This window comes from Astatotilapia calliptera, chromosome 16 (genome assembly GCF_964374335.1).
Source record: "Astatotilapia calliptera chromosome 16, fAstCal68.1, whole genome shotgun sequence".
Classification (NCBI taxonomy): domain Eukaryota; kingdom Metazoa; phylum Chordata; class Actinopteri; order Cichliformes; family Cichlidae; genus Astatotilapia; species Astatotilapia calliptera.
Genome location: NC_137437.1, coordinates 36,741,070 through 36,756,100, shown reverse-complemented (window position 1 = coordinate 36,756,100; position 15,031 = coordinate 36,741,070). Strand labels below are relative to the sequence as shown.

Genomic DNA, 15,031 nt, shown 5'->3' with positions numbered 1-15,031 from the left:
ATATTCAGTACTTACTTTTAAAAGTTTACTCTTCGGCCGCTCCGCTTCAGCCGTCTGCCACTTTTTTCCGAAAAAAATATCCACACCCACCACCACGCTATGAATTGTGGGATAGATTGGGTCACGAAGGCTACACTGGACCCAGCCTTCAAATCTGGGGAAATGAAGGGCGCATTTGTCAACCGCATTTTGAGGACTCTTCGAATTGGGACACCCTTCGTCGCGTCGCTGTGACACAATCGGTCTACAAATGCCCACTCCGAAGCATGCGGTCCCTGAATTGGACACAGCTAAAGTGTCATAAGAAAGTGCGTTGCTAGGAGTGATTGGAGGCAGATTTCATTTCAAAAGACTACCAAGCAGAAGCCTTGATAAAAGCGTGGTTTTGTACAAACTGTGCAAAAAGGAGTTTGGATACCACCGAAGCACTTCCACCTTATGGTACCATCTAAATGCAAAACCTGTTGCAGCGGGCACAGAAACTGTGGGAGCTGTTAGCGCTACCAGTCGAGTACCAACAAAAGGTGTCGGCAGCCCAAACTTGATGAGATGACTGGCTTCAGGACCAAAACTAGTAAGTCAACATTGGACAAACTTACACAATGGATTGCTCTGGGCTGTAGACCACTATCAGTGGGAGAAGATAGGGGGTTAGAACATGTGCTACAGTTAGCGTCAGGTGGTCCAACTTTCCAACTGCCTGAAAGACTATTTCAAGTAAAATTCAACAGCTTTATGACACTGAAAAGCAAGATTACAGACAGCACCTGCTAATATGGAGGAACTACACCAGGAGCAAACAAGTCTGGGGCAACAGAAAGAGCCACTCACAGAGGATGTTTCCACACGGTGGAGTTCAACACTGGATGTGGTTTCTCTCTACTAAAGAATCAAGAGGCTGTTTTTGCTGCTGTAGACAAACAAAAGCACGAGCTGGTCATTTTAACTCCATCAGAGCTGGTAAACCTCCAAAAGCTGGCAGCTGTACTTGAGCCATGCAGGTAAAGAAAACTATTCAACTTATTGTTACGGTTTCTTCAAAAAGGTCTATAGTTGACAGTTACTGTGGAGATGAATAATGCCCGCTGCAGTGCTGGTCCAGTCGAGCAGGGACCCACCCACAGCTGTCTGTTCAAAGCGTTTGTTGTCATGTGTGCAAAGAAAAGCATTTTCTTTCTCTGCTGTCCACACACAGATGCTGGTTAATGTGTACAAATAGATAAAATACAAATAGCATGGATAAATGACCTGATGTGCAAAAATTATTATTACTGCTAAAATAGGTCAGCTGTTCAGGAGTCTGATAGCAGTGGAGAAGGAGTTGTTGAGTCGAGATGTTCTGGATTTCACACTTGTGAACTTTCGTCTCGAGGGCAGAAGAGTGAACAGTCTGGGGGTGTGTGGGGTCTTTGAGGATGGAGGCAGCTCTGGACTCTGCGATGGTAGATGCTTATGGTAAATAACACACCACTGGCAAAAAACAGTGAAAGGATCCCAGACGACAAGTTTTTAGTTCAACATACAAGTGACGACCTTTGACCTTCATCGGGTTTTATTTAATTGTGTCAGAGAAAACATCATGTTCTCTTCATGCAGCTGAGTACAGTCAGTGTTTAACTTTATCAATAAACAGCTGCAGCTTTCACTGACAGCACATGTGGTGCTTTAACCTTGTTGTCATTAGTTTTGCAGTCAACATGTGAACATGATGGATGATCTGTCTGCTGTCACTGGGTGGTGTTGAGGTCTGAATCTGAGGACGGCTCCTGCAATCACAAAGAGAACAGAACCGCCACAAACTGAAATATAAGGTTTATCCCTCGGATCTGAAATACAGCTGAGCCTCTCTGTCCTCACACACTCAGGATCTGAAGCTCTTCTCTTACATTTATTCAGTTCTACAGTTCTGCTGACAGAGAGCTGTTTATTAAAATAAGCCTTATATACTAACAGATTTTCCAATATAATGTTCACCTTTGAGTTGTCGGTGCTGTATAAATGGAGATCTGCAAAGATGAGATGATGGAGCAGGTTTGAGTCCTGGTTCAGTCTGCTGCTGCATCCTGGTCACAACACACGGAGGTGTTATCAGCAGTGTGTGACCTGCTGCCTGAGAACTGAGAAACAAACATTAATGCTTTCAATTATTTCTCCTCAAGGATTTAAGCTGTACAGAATACTGCACGTGACTGTGAACATACCTCACTAACAATAATTCAGACTGTTTTTTTAACCTGAATATTTTAAACAAAAGTCATAAGTGGAAAAATTAAACATACATTTTAACTTAAGCTGTCAAGTGGCCGTAGTTGGTATCAGCACATAAATATTGGGCTTTGGTACAGTTATATGATTAATTAATAATTAATGGGGGTTACTGAAGTGCAAGCTTTTTTTTATAAGTTGGTCTTCCTGTCCTTACAGATGTGACAGGAGACAGAAAACATGCTGCTGTTTGCACATATTTAATAATCAGCTCTGCACAGGAGCTGAAGCAGAGTCCTGTTGCTCTTACAGTCTAAAAGTACAGTAACGGTAGTTAGTTAGTAACTGAGCGGCCCGGGGCGTTTCTCTTCATTTCCTTAGTCAGGGTAAATTCATTCACCTGCTCGGATTAGCTAAACGCACTTTAAAAAACGAGTTTCTGCTAGCTAGCTAGCTAAGGACGTTAGTTACGGATTAGCTTACAAACACATTTAACTTACCTCTGTTCTGTCGGGTAGTCCAGTTTACTGAAGAACACGTCAGGCTGTCTGTTTGAAACAGTCGGGACGCTGGAGCTCCTCTCGGCATCCACGCTCTATCTGCTACTCCCAAACAGAGAGACGCAAGTTTATCCGTGACTGCGAGTCAGAAGTGTTGTGATGATTTTTAACAGCATTATAAGTTTAATTAGAATCAAACTTAATAGAAAGGAGACCAACTGAACACAAATCAGTGCGATGAGAACTACTGATAATGTAAGAAAGAATTTTTGGAAAAAATTATCTGAGGAGAACTGTTTTATATCAGCCTGACCCCAGTCCCATCCGCTAACATGGAGGAGGCGGGGTTTAGGACCTATACTCCAGCCAGACACCAGGGGGCGATAGAGACTTTGAAGCCGATCAAAGTTCACCCAGGCCCGAGTCCATGAAAGCGAGCCTGATACCATGGCTCACCATGGCAACGGCGGGATAAGGAGCAGAGCCTCCATTTGGAGGAAGGCTACGTTTAATGTTAAGAGCAGCAGAGTTACCACAGCGGCCCGTCGCCATGGTGAATCCCGGTGCCACAGCTCCATTGATGATGTCATTCTTTACTCAGGGCTGGTTTCCCTCTCAGCAGCGCTCTGTGTTACCATGGTAACTGACTTTAAAGCTGGCTCACAGTTAGTTTCTCTCAGCTCAAACCTGTTTGAACCTGAATCTTCTTTAAGATGGCGCCGGTGAGGTCGGCTGCCGTCACGACTGCTCCGACCACTTTTTCTTTGTCTTTGTTTTTTAAGTTAGTTTTCAGCGTTTCTAAATCGGCAAAATCATCACCATTGGGTACATTAGGTATGACAGTGACACTCTTGTTTCTATTGGTATACAATGTACTCACAATTCGAAGTTTTTAACTCCGGATCCGAGCTGGCCGAGTGAGATCTCGAGGGAGAACAAAGGGAAGCGGCGGCGGCCTAGAGGGAAGCGAGCCGGCGTCAGGAACAGGCTGAGAGCTCGTGCACACCGCACACCTCTGCCTAGCATCCTGCTCGCCAACGTCCAGTCACTGGAGAACAAGCTTGACGACCTCAGGGCCAGGATAAAGTTCCAGAGAGACATTCGGGACTGCAATCTCCTCTGCTTCACCGAGACATGGCTGAACCCAGCGGTGCCGGACCACGCCATCCAGCCGGCCGAGTTCTTCTCGGTTCACCGCATGGACAGGACACGGGACTCGGGGAAGTCAAGGGGAGGCGGCGTGTGTTTAATGGTGAACAACAACTGGTGCAACAGTGCGAACGTTGTTCCTCTCACACGCTCCTGCACACCAAATCTGGAACTACTGTCCATCATGCGTCGTCCTTTTTATCTACCTCGGGAATTTACATCGGTCATTGTAAGTGCCGTTTATATTCCACCACAAGCGGACACGGTCACCGCCTTATGCGAGCTGCATGAGGCACTCACACAGCACCAGACACAACACCGGGACGCTGCGCTTATTGTGACGGGGGACTTTAATAGCGCCAACCTCAAACGCGCAGCGCCGAACTTTTATCAACACATCACCTGCCCCACCAGGGGTGAAAGGACACTGGACCACTGCTACACTACGGTCAAGGATGGCTACAAGGCACAATCCCGCCCCCCGTTTGGCAAATCTGATCACGCCGCCATCTTCCTCATGCCAAAATACAAACAAAGGCTGAAACAGGAAGTTCCGGTTCAGAGGAAGGTCGCGCGCTGGACGGATCAATCGGTGGCCGCGTTACAGGATGCACTCGATGACGCAGACTGGGACATGTTCAGAAACAGCTCCGACGATGACGTCAACGTGTTTACGGAAGCGGTTGTGGGATTCATCGGGAAACTAGCGGATGATACTGTGGAGACAAAGACTATCACAACGTTTCCCAACCAGAAGCCGTGGGTGGATAAAACCATCCGCGACGCTCTGAGATCCCGCACCGCTGCCTACAACACGGGACTCATGACGGGGGACATGGACCCGTACAAAGCCGCGTCATATAACGTGCGGAGGGCGGTGAAAGAGGCGAAGCAGCGCTACGGGAGGAAACTAGAGTCACAACTCCAACAGAGTGACTCTAGGAGCCTGTGGCGGGGACTAAGGACAATAACGGACTATAAAGCACCAACAACCGGTATGACGAACGCGGCCGTGACTCTGGCAGACGAGCTGAACACTTTCTATGCTCGCTTCGAGGCTGCAGCTAAGGTCTCCAACAATGCTAGTGTTAGCGGCGCTAACGGCTGCAGACAGGAAGATACTGCCAGCACCGGAAACGTGCTCGTCATCTCCGAGCATGAAGTAAGGAGAGCCTTCAAGAGAGTGAACACCAGGAAAGCAGCAGGACCAGACGGCATCCCAGGTCGTATCCTAAGAGACTGCGCATACCAGCTAGCTCCTGTGTTCACTGAGATATTCAACATCTCTTTACCTCAGTCGGTGATCCCCACATGCTTCAAAGAGTCCATCATTGTTCCTGTCCCGAAGAAACCCCACCCTGCTTCTCTCAATGACTATCGCCCTGTAGCCCTCACCTCAGTAGTGATGAAGTGCTTTGAACGCCTGGTCAGAGACTTCATCATTTCTTCACTACCAGACACACTGGACCCACTACAGTTCGCTTACCGTCCAAATTGTTCCACAGACGATGCCATCTCTCATCTCCTCCACACATCACTCACTCACTTGGACACTAGAAGGGGGAATTATGTTAAAATGCTCTTCATAGACTACAGCTCTGCATTTAACACCATAATTCCCTCCACACTCACCACCAAGCTGGAGCATCTGGGACTCAGCTCATCTATGTGTCAGTGGATCTCCAACTTCCTAACTGGCAGACCACAGGCAGTAAGGATGGGCGGACATGTCTCAGCCTCCACCACTCTCAGCACTGGAGCCCCCCAGGGGTGTGTTCTGAGCCCCCTGCTGTACTCTTTGTACACATATGACTGCGTGGCCACTACCAGCTCCACCACCATCATCAAGTTTGCTGACGACACCGTCGTGGTGGGCCTGATCTCTGATAACAACGAGACGGCCTACCTGAAGGAGATTAGGAATCTGGAGAACTGGTGCCAGAGGAACAACCTCCTTCTAAACGTCAGTAAGACAAAGGAGCTGATAGTGGACTTCAGCACTAAGCAGGAGAGGAACTACCAGACCCCCGTCATCAACGAGTGCCCAGTGGAGAGAGTGGACAGCTTCAAATACCTCGGAGTTCACATCACGCAGGACCTGTCATGGTCCTGTCACATCAACACCGTGGTGAAAAAGGCCCGACAGCGTCTCTACCACCTCAGACGCTTGAGAGACTTCCAACTGCCCTCCAAGGTGCTCAGGAACTTTTACTCGTGCACCATAGAGAGCATCCTGGTGGGAAACATCTTAACCTGGTTCGGGAACAGCACCATGCAGGACAGACGAGCTCTACAGAGGGTTGTGCGGTCAGCTGAGCGCACCATCCGCTCCGAGCTCCCTGACCTGCACTCAGTCTACAGCAGGCGGTGCTGGACCAAGGCCAGGAAGATCGTGAAGGACCTCAGCCATCCCAACAACAGACTGTTCTCTCTGCTGAGGTCAGGAAAGCGATTCCGCTCCCTGAAGACCAACACAGAGAGACTGAGGAGGAGCTTCTTCCCGCAGGCGATACGGTCTCTCAATCACACCACCACACAGTACTGACCCACACATACAGTTCTTACACACACACTGGACTTTCTGGACTTTGGTTTTGCACAACACTGGTCACTATATTCTTCATTTCCAGTTAATACTTGTACAGCTGCTGTTATTGTGTATATATTTATTTATATTTAGATTTCTTCATACATTCTTATATAGTTCTATATTGTGTATTTTGTTGTACAGTTATTTTATTTTCAACTTTAATTTATATATTTATCTTTATCTTATTCTTCCCAGTTAAATTTACCCTTCATTCTAATTTGTGTTGTACAGTTATTTCATTTTTAACCTTAATTTATATTTTATTCCTTCCTAGTTAAATTTACCCTTTTTAATTTTTCATATTTATTTCCTATCTTATTCATAGCCTTTTCCTTTTTTGTTTTCTTTAGGTCACGAGCAGTTGTCCAAGCATTTCACTGCATATCGTACTGTGTATGACTGTGTACGTCACAAATAAAATTTGAATTTGAATTTGAATTTGATTTGAATTTGAATCAAGAAAACATGTTTCAGGTGGACCACGCCCCCTGTGTCCACCGTCTGACAGGTAAATAAGCCCCGCCCTCGTGATTCTCAGACTTACGGCACATATTGCGTGGTGAAGGTGACGGCGTGGGTCCCTGCAGCGCCCGGCGGCCAGTCCCAGCTCAGCGTGTAGTTGGTGTTCAAGGTCTTCGTGATGACGTTCTGAGGAGGCGGCACCTCGGATCCATCGGCTCCACCTGCAGGACAAAAACAGAGTGACACACATTCATCTTCTGTTTGTATAGAGATTGGCAGACCACGTGATTTTCGCGCATTGCATGCCGGTAACTCGTGGCAAAACAATCCAAGTACCGCATCAAATGCAAGCATTTGCAGCACCGCAAAACGTTCATTCTTCGGTTCCAATAAATTCTTGCTTTTTCTTTGTCCCCTAAAAAAGTTCTGTACAAAACGAAGGAGAACAATGCCGGTCCGTACAAAGACAGACTTGATGAAAAGTCAAAGAAAAGATACGAGGAAAAAAATCAAACCAGTGAAAGTGTTAGATCCTTACGAGCACACAGAGGGACAAAATACGTTAGCGTGCTGCCCAACTTTCACCACGCTCAGATTTATAATCATACGGTTCTTGGAGTGAGTGCATACACTCATGAAGTTTAGTAACTTCAGGTCACTGCAACAAGCCCAGGTACAGTTTACTGACGGATGGGTGCAGGACCTTGAAATGCACCGTGTAGAACGAAAGACCATCGTACGAACAAAGGTAAGTTTACCAGTCTCACAAATCGTCGTCATAAATACACATTCGTTAACAGTTTATTAATAGGACCTTTGAGCTCAACGGTAATTAATTAGTAGTGGAAATAATTTCTGGTTCATCACAGAAATGTAGCAGTGACAATAATACTGTATGCTGTAATCGTACTGGACAATTAGTGATACAAAACAACTGTTTTATCCTGTGAATAAAAGTACATGTTTTTGTCAATGTACCATAATAACAGAAGCGAAACGCAATATTGTGTCAGGACAATTCACTATTTATGCACAATAAATAAAGGAGCATAGCGCGACAATTTCTGTTCAGCGCCAGACTTGCTTGTAACCTATTTCACCAATTATGTTAAGAAAAATGACGTATTAACTACTACAAAACTCTGACCTTTGTGGGAATGCTTGGAGCAGACTAACCTGTGAGCTGGAGGGTTCTGAGACGTTATATTTGATCTTTGAATGGCTGCAATCCAGGCCACCCGTCGCGTCTTTGTTACTTCGGAAACATGGCTCGAACAATTTCTCTTCAACGACGTAATCCGATAAAAACACTCTCTTTACCCGTCGGCTTCCCGTGGCTGTCATGTGACCGGCTATTGCAGTTAATAATACAACAGCTTCTTGCCATTTTTTGGGTTTCTTATTATCGCTGTGTGACTGAGTTCAATTGAAAGCCTGCGTGCGCTAGTACCTCTTGCCACAAGTTCCCAGAATTCTTTGCGGTTTTACCCCTGAGTGACGTCACGTTTTCAATCTCTATTATAAGAGCCATCCAACCCCAGCTGTTAGAGGGCGGGGTCCAAATAAAAAGAGATATCAGACAGGACCGATCAATGAGGATTCCTCAGGCCTGATGCTAATTATTGGTAATCAATCAATCAGTAATCAAATCAGGCTGATGTTTCAGGACTGATTCCTGTGAGGCCGCGCTGACGACACACTGAGCTGAAAAGATTTCTGTTTCTGTCTTTGAGAAAGTAAACATGTGTGTGCAAGGCTCTAGACATGTGACCTACTTCCTCAAAGGTGCGACTGAAAAAAAATCGTAGGTCACAAGACCGCGACCAGCTGAAAGAAGAGAAAGTCTCTGTGTGGTCAACAACAGACACACGTTGTGCTCATATCGTGGTCTGAACCAATCAGAGATATTCACTCTGTTTGCCAGGTGTGCCTGCTGCTTGTTGCACAGGGAGGAGAGGGGCGGGGCAGGGAGGAGAGGGCGGGGCAGGGAGGAGAGGGCGGGGCAGCGGGGGATTGGCTGGAGTGGGGTTAACAGTTTGCATACTATGCGTTCTATATTGCTCTCTCTCGCACTCTGAGAAAGTCAACATGTGTGTGCGAAGAGAAAAACAGAAATCTTTCCAGCTCAGTGTCGTCAGCGCGACCTCACAGGAAGTAGTCCCGAGTCATCGGCCTTTCAGGCAGCAGCAAACAGGTCGTCAGAGGACGCCGACATGAGGTTTAACATTGCCTACGATATTCCCAAAGAAGATGTTCCGTTCAAAGTTCAAATGGCTTGAAAATAAACCCCACCTCCAGTAATGATGTCACGTGCACCCAGGTTACAGGTGTCATCGCAGACACATGGGGAAAAGGACAAGTTACAGAAGTAAACGTTAGTCTATAGCCCTGCTGTGTGTGTGTGTGTGTCTGAGGGTTTGTAACACGTGCACACGCAGCAGATCAGCTGCCGCCATCTTGCCTCTAGTCTCGGTCTTCAGGTGTCCACAGGTGGTCATTGTGACCTCAGTCTGGGACATGAACCCCGTGTTTGGTTCCCTCCCCAATTATCCATCCCTAGGTCCTATAACTAACTGAGGCTTTTATTTTGAAAAATAGCCATCAACTTGTCACATGACCCTTATGTTGTTCCTTCGTCCTCAGCTGCTGGCCCCGCAGCTGTAAATCAGGTCCACGTGGCTGTGATCAGAATAGAGCTGTGCGATATGACCAAAATCTCACATCCCGATATCAGAATTCTATCGTCCTGACAACGATATAAATCACAAAAATGTAACAATTTCTGTAAATTCTGTGAATCTCGGGCAGCTCGACTTGCGTGAAGTGTTTCCAGCTGCGCGTCCTTTACCCGGAGTCGAGTGTTTTAACGATGCATGAAACGATACATTTTTTTCTTTGTGAGTATTTATCACACGGCGTGCTGCGGGGAAAAGCCTGTTCTGATGTTTGAGTCTAAGGTTGATTTTTTAGCACCTGGCGGCTCTTTTTTACTTCTCATCGTGAATAATCTGCATCTTTCACGTGATTCAGTTTATTTTGAAAAGTCTCAACAGGATCTTGAGCTTTATTGTGAAAGGTTTATGTGGAACATAAACAAGCGGACACGCGATGCTGTTACTGTCGTTGTTGCTAACGACAACGCATAAAAACAGGCGCTTGTCCGTCCGTAGTGTGGTGATATTACATATAAGAGAAAGAGAACTTTAATAAATGAATACAGCCACTACAGTGACATCAGAACCATGAACACATATTGCTGTAAACAGTTTATTTTGCGACACCACGAAACAAACGATAGCGTAAAATGAAACGATCGACGTTTTTATATCGCCATCCGATATATATGGTTATATCAAACAGCCCTAGATCAGAATAACAATAATCGTATCAGCCACAAAAACAAGCGTCTGCACATCGAGTAAAAACACCAGCACAGCGTCTGCCGAGGAACAGGAAGTGCTGCGACTAACCTGACCGCACTGGGAGTGAGAGTGATTATTTACCCAGCAGCCCCAAAGACAAAAATAAAGCACAGGTGTTTCTGAGCAGAATAAAAATATGAGCGAGAAAGCATTTGTGAGAGTGAAGGAGGAACTGTGGATAAAGACCGAGCTTCCTATGGGCTCAAAATGTGGTCATAAATATTTTGTACTTGTAAATCAGTTTCGTATGTGTAAAAAAGATTTGTGTGTGGACTTAGCCAAAAAAACCCTGCACGTTACAAATACGAATTTTGACCCTATTTTTCTTCCTTTCATCTGATTTGTGATTGACATGACATTGACCAATGTAACTATCCAATCAGAGAACAGATGGGTTTGGCTGTCGGAGGGACACTTTTTTGAACTGCAGGTCCTTGAAGGGTGATACAGTTTGAAGCTGGAGGATCTCTATATAAAAATCCGATAGCAGCTAGGTCCCCTAACTTTCAGCAGCTGTTGAAAGGATAAAGTTGTGCTATATCAGTGGTTAGAAACACCATCATTACTTTAGGATTAGTTTAACACAAAGTCAGGGCTGACCCAGGACCATTGCTGTGAGTCACAGTGCGCAGCATAAAGGTCCTTTCACATCGGACGCAGGATGTGCTGCTAATGCTAACTGCTAACTAAAAGCCAAGGATCCAGAATTTGTTGCTGGCTGCTGAGCTCTGTGTGCAGCAGCTCTACCTGCACTAGATGCACCTGCTCCTTGTCTTTTCTATCTCTGACTTTATGTGAACTACAAGAGTTTGGTTTTTTTGCTGGTTCTTCAAATGTTGAATAAAAACATGTATTCTAATTCATAACGAAGAAAGCTTTGTGATGAAGACTGTCATTTCCAAAACACTGCCCCCCCTCACCCCGCGGTCCGCAGCTCTGTTGAAGTCCCTGTATTAAACACGTAGTCCTGTGACACAAAAATCACCAAACTCAGACAACCAGACTGTTTTCCTTCGTGGTGATGAAGGAAAACGCTGGGTTGGCATGTAAAAGGGCATTTATTCCCTTCAAAGACCTGCAATTCAAAAAGCGCCCCTCGACAGCCAAACCCATCTGTTCTCTGATTGGATTGTTACATTTGTGATTGACATGACATTGACCAATCAGATGAAAGGAAGAAAAATAGGGTCAAAAATCCGTACTTGTAACTTGCAGGGTTTTTTTTCTAAGTCCACACACAAATCTTTTTTACAAGTACAAAATATTTATGACCACATTTTGAGCCCATATTCATGTTTCAACGCGCTGCCGCTGTGAAATCACTGACTGTGTGGGACAGAACTGACTGATTTGATTTTCTCACCACTTTTACTCTTTTATACACAGCAGAGCTATTTGTACGCAGCAGAAGGAATCTAAAGGAAGCATCACACAGCTGCTCACAGCTGCTTTAACAAACACAGGCCGAGTCTTCAGACCGGGACTCCTGCAGTGGCTTTAAAGCTGACTCGATGTTTCCTCAGAGCTGACGTTTTTCAGCCCTGCAGGTGGAGATCTGCTGAACTTTTGAAGGACCAGAAACACGGGAAAATTCATTGCAAGCATCAAACGTACTCGAAGCGAGTGTAGCGTGGACATGTTGATGGTGTATATGAGTTAAATGCAGTGCAGTGACAGCGAGCTGAGTGGGGGGGTCTGTGTGCCAAACGTGTTACTGATGCGAATCCAAAGCAGAACAACTTCAAGGTGAAACTGTTGCTCAACAAAGGGTGTCGGCTCACCGCCCTGAGTAACGACGTGCCAGCCTTCACCACCGCAAGCACACAACTACAGGAACGGTGTCTGTGCGATCTGTGCCTGAGGAGGGGAGGGGAAGTGTCCTTCAGCCTGCAGAGACACGCCACTGACACAGGCGTGGCCTCAGACTCACAGTGAAACTCAAGTCATGAATCAGAGAGAAACACACCGAGGCAAAGTGAAATGAAAGTGAATCCACACAACAATCAGCAGCTCACACAGCACCAGAGTCTGCACACAAATACTAGAGACACACTGACGGGGAGAGCTGTGCGTTACAGCAGCAGCCACCTGAAACAGATCAGTACTAAACCCATGTGACCACTGGGAACCTGTCATGACAGTCATGAGTCCTGCAGGTTCATCCAGGCTGACCGACTCTAAATGACTCCCTGTAAAACTATTATGGCCACCGTTAAACCATAAAGCACCACCAAGCCTCACACTGGCCGACTGTCAACCAGTTATCGACCAGTTATCGACCAGTTATCGACCAGTCACCCTACACTGCACGAGCCGACCCTCACACACCAGTAGAAGCTGTGATCACTAAAGGGAAACACACCAAATGAAGACTTTGTTGACATGATGTACTCACACGTGTACGCGCGCGCACAGCTGCGGGCTGAGACGAAGCTCCTTTAATCTCAAATATATTTGATTTGATTTATATGAAGTAAAGCAGCAGCACGGACCGAGGCTAGGATGCTACGCAAACGCAACCAGGTGTGGGACTTACCGCAGAAGAAGAAGAGGAAGCCGTGAAGGAGAGCCACTCTGTGGCGGGGGGCGGCGGACATCGCGCTGTTGAGAGGCCCCACGGACCGAGAAACTTCCACACCGGCAGACACGGGACGTCTGTAATTCGTGGAGCTCTGTTCCTGCGTTGTTTTCAAAATAAAAGCACGGGCGGGGCCTCCACCACTCGTTACCGTTCCCCTCGCACGTTTTATTTCTCCGGTTTCAGCGTTTTTGCTTCACAACTACAGCGGGCAGTTTACTTTGTGCACTAACATGGACTCCAGTCAACCAGCGCCACCTCTGGCCGAGTGCCAGATCAACCTGTGACACACATCTGCAGCACGTTTGAATTCGTTTCATGCACATTTGTACCTTTCAATTGTGTCTGTCTGTGCGTCATGGGAATAAACCTTTGAAAAGAATGAAATGATATCATGTATTTATTATCAGCCCACATTTGTACAAAATGCCAAATTATATACACAAAGTCATAAGAATCACCACCCTTCTTCATCATGATATCAATACTTTTGCCCATAAGAAAAATGTCGTGAACAAATATATGACACACTAATATTTCACCAGTGTTGTAACATCACATCCTGCTACTTATTCCTGCGTCTTTCAGGATCTTACAAAGCTTCAAACGACGCGTCGACTATTAAATCAGTCGTCGACCATTTTGATAGTCGACTAATCGTGACTAGTCGACTAATCGTGACTAGTCGTGGCAGCCCTAGTATGCACGCTGTCCTCAACAGCCATACTGAAACTGTCACAGTTCCAACGTCAGTAGGAAACACAGCCAGATAAACTTTTCAGGACAAACGAGACACAAAAGGAATTTTACTGGAAAGCAAAGATTGTTTCAGGACCTACAAGTTTAAAAGATTAAACCAGCAGCTCCAGGGAAGGTGACACAGATGCCTGTGAGAAGAACACCACTAAACCACTTCATACTGGGAGCTGAGGGATCAGGAGCTCATACCCAGGAAAATATGATTTTAACCCCATCCTGCAACAACACAAGTAACAGTGAAGAAAAGAAAACTTTGCATTTTCATCTCATGTTCCAATTACAACTTAGATGTGACAAAATAGGTTTTAAGATCAGGTGTAGAGGTCAGTTTGTTTTATAAATGATTTAGATCATTTCATTACAGATCATGAAACTAAAATAGACTTTGTTTAAGAGATTGAAGAAGAAACACCCAGTGCATCATGGGAATCCCCGGCAGCCTACGTCTATTGCAGCATAACTAAGGGAGGATTCAGGGTCACCTGGTCCAGCCCTAACTATATGCTTTAGCAAAGAGGAAAGTTTGAAGCCTAATCTTGAAAGTAGAGATAGTGTCTGTCTCCTGGATCCAAACTGGTTCCACAGAAGAGGGGCCTGAGAACTGAAGGCTCTGCCTCACGTCTCAAAATAAAGTTTTTCTGGTTCTGAGTAAAACCCTGAAACTTCCTGTGCTGCTGAAGTTCTGCATTTCTGTGTTTTCAGCGAGGATGTGGTTAAAAGTGTTTGTTTTTTTTGTCAGTAGCCTGTAAAAAAACATGTATGTGACAGCTGACCTTTAGTCTGAGAGCCGGACCAAAAGAACAGCCCAGCAGAACAAAACATCATCGAGATGCACAAAATAAATAAAGGAGGGTTCAAATGATTCATAAATGCAGCTGAAGTGTGCGTCCACGCAGTGACTGATGGGAAAACAAGTTCAACTGGAGCGCCTCCTGCTGGCCTCAACGGCCCGTGTACAGGTAGCACTGGGGCCTCAGGGTGGCGCTACAGGGCTTTGAAATGAGGCCTGGCTGAGGAGTCGTCTTTGTCAGAGGCAAAATCAACTTGGTTGGCAACAGTTGCTCGAACAGATGTGTGGTAGACTTGCTTTTCAGGAGCTGCTACCGACAAACCAGCAAATAAACATCAAATATTTCCTCCCTGACATTTGTGAGCTTCCCTCAAACACACTCCGTCAGTCTTGTTGCTGCTGAACAATAAAATATTCAAAAAGTTTACCTGGTGATGTTCTCTCGCACGATCGCAGAAACACCAAACGACTGACACCACGCCGATGCAGTTCACAGGACAGAGCAAACGATCTGGAGAATCTTGTCGTTGTTATCGTTCCCCTCGCACGTGTTATTACTGCGATTTCAGCGTTTTG

General features: G+C 45.9%; 1 protein-coding gene across 1 annotated transcript in view; it reads right to left on the bottom strand.

The window, feature by feature from the left end:
* The window catches only part of LOC113007711 (interferon alpha/beta receptor 1a-like), a 22,700-nt gene extending 9,413 nt beyond the window's left edge, over positions 1–13,287 (bottom strand). Inside the window, exons 1-2 of the mRNA XM_026144570.2 lie at positions 12,865–13,287; positions 6,989–7,127 (exon numbers count right to left, since the gene is read on the bottom strand). Coding sequence (XP_026000355.1) covers positions 6,989–7,127; positions 12,865–12,925 — 200 coding nt within the window. The 5' untranslated portion in view covers positions 12,926–13,287. The remainder of the gene's footprint in view (positions 1–6,988; positions 7,128–12,864) is intronic.
* Between the last annotated feature and the right edge of the window lie 1,744 nt (positions 13,288–15,031).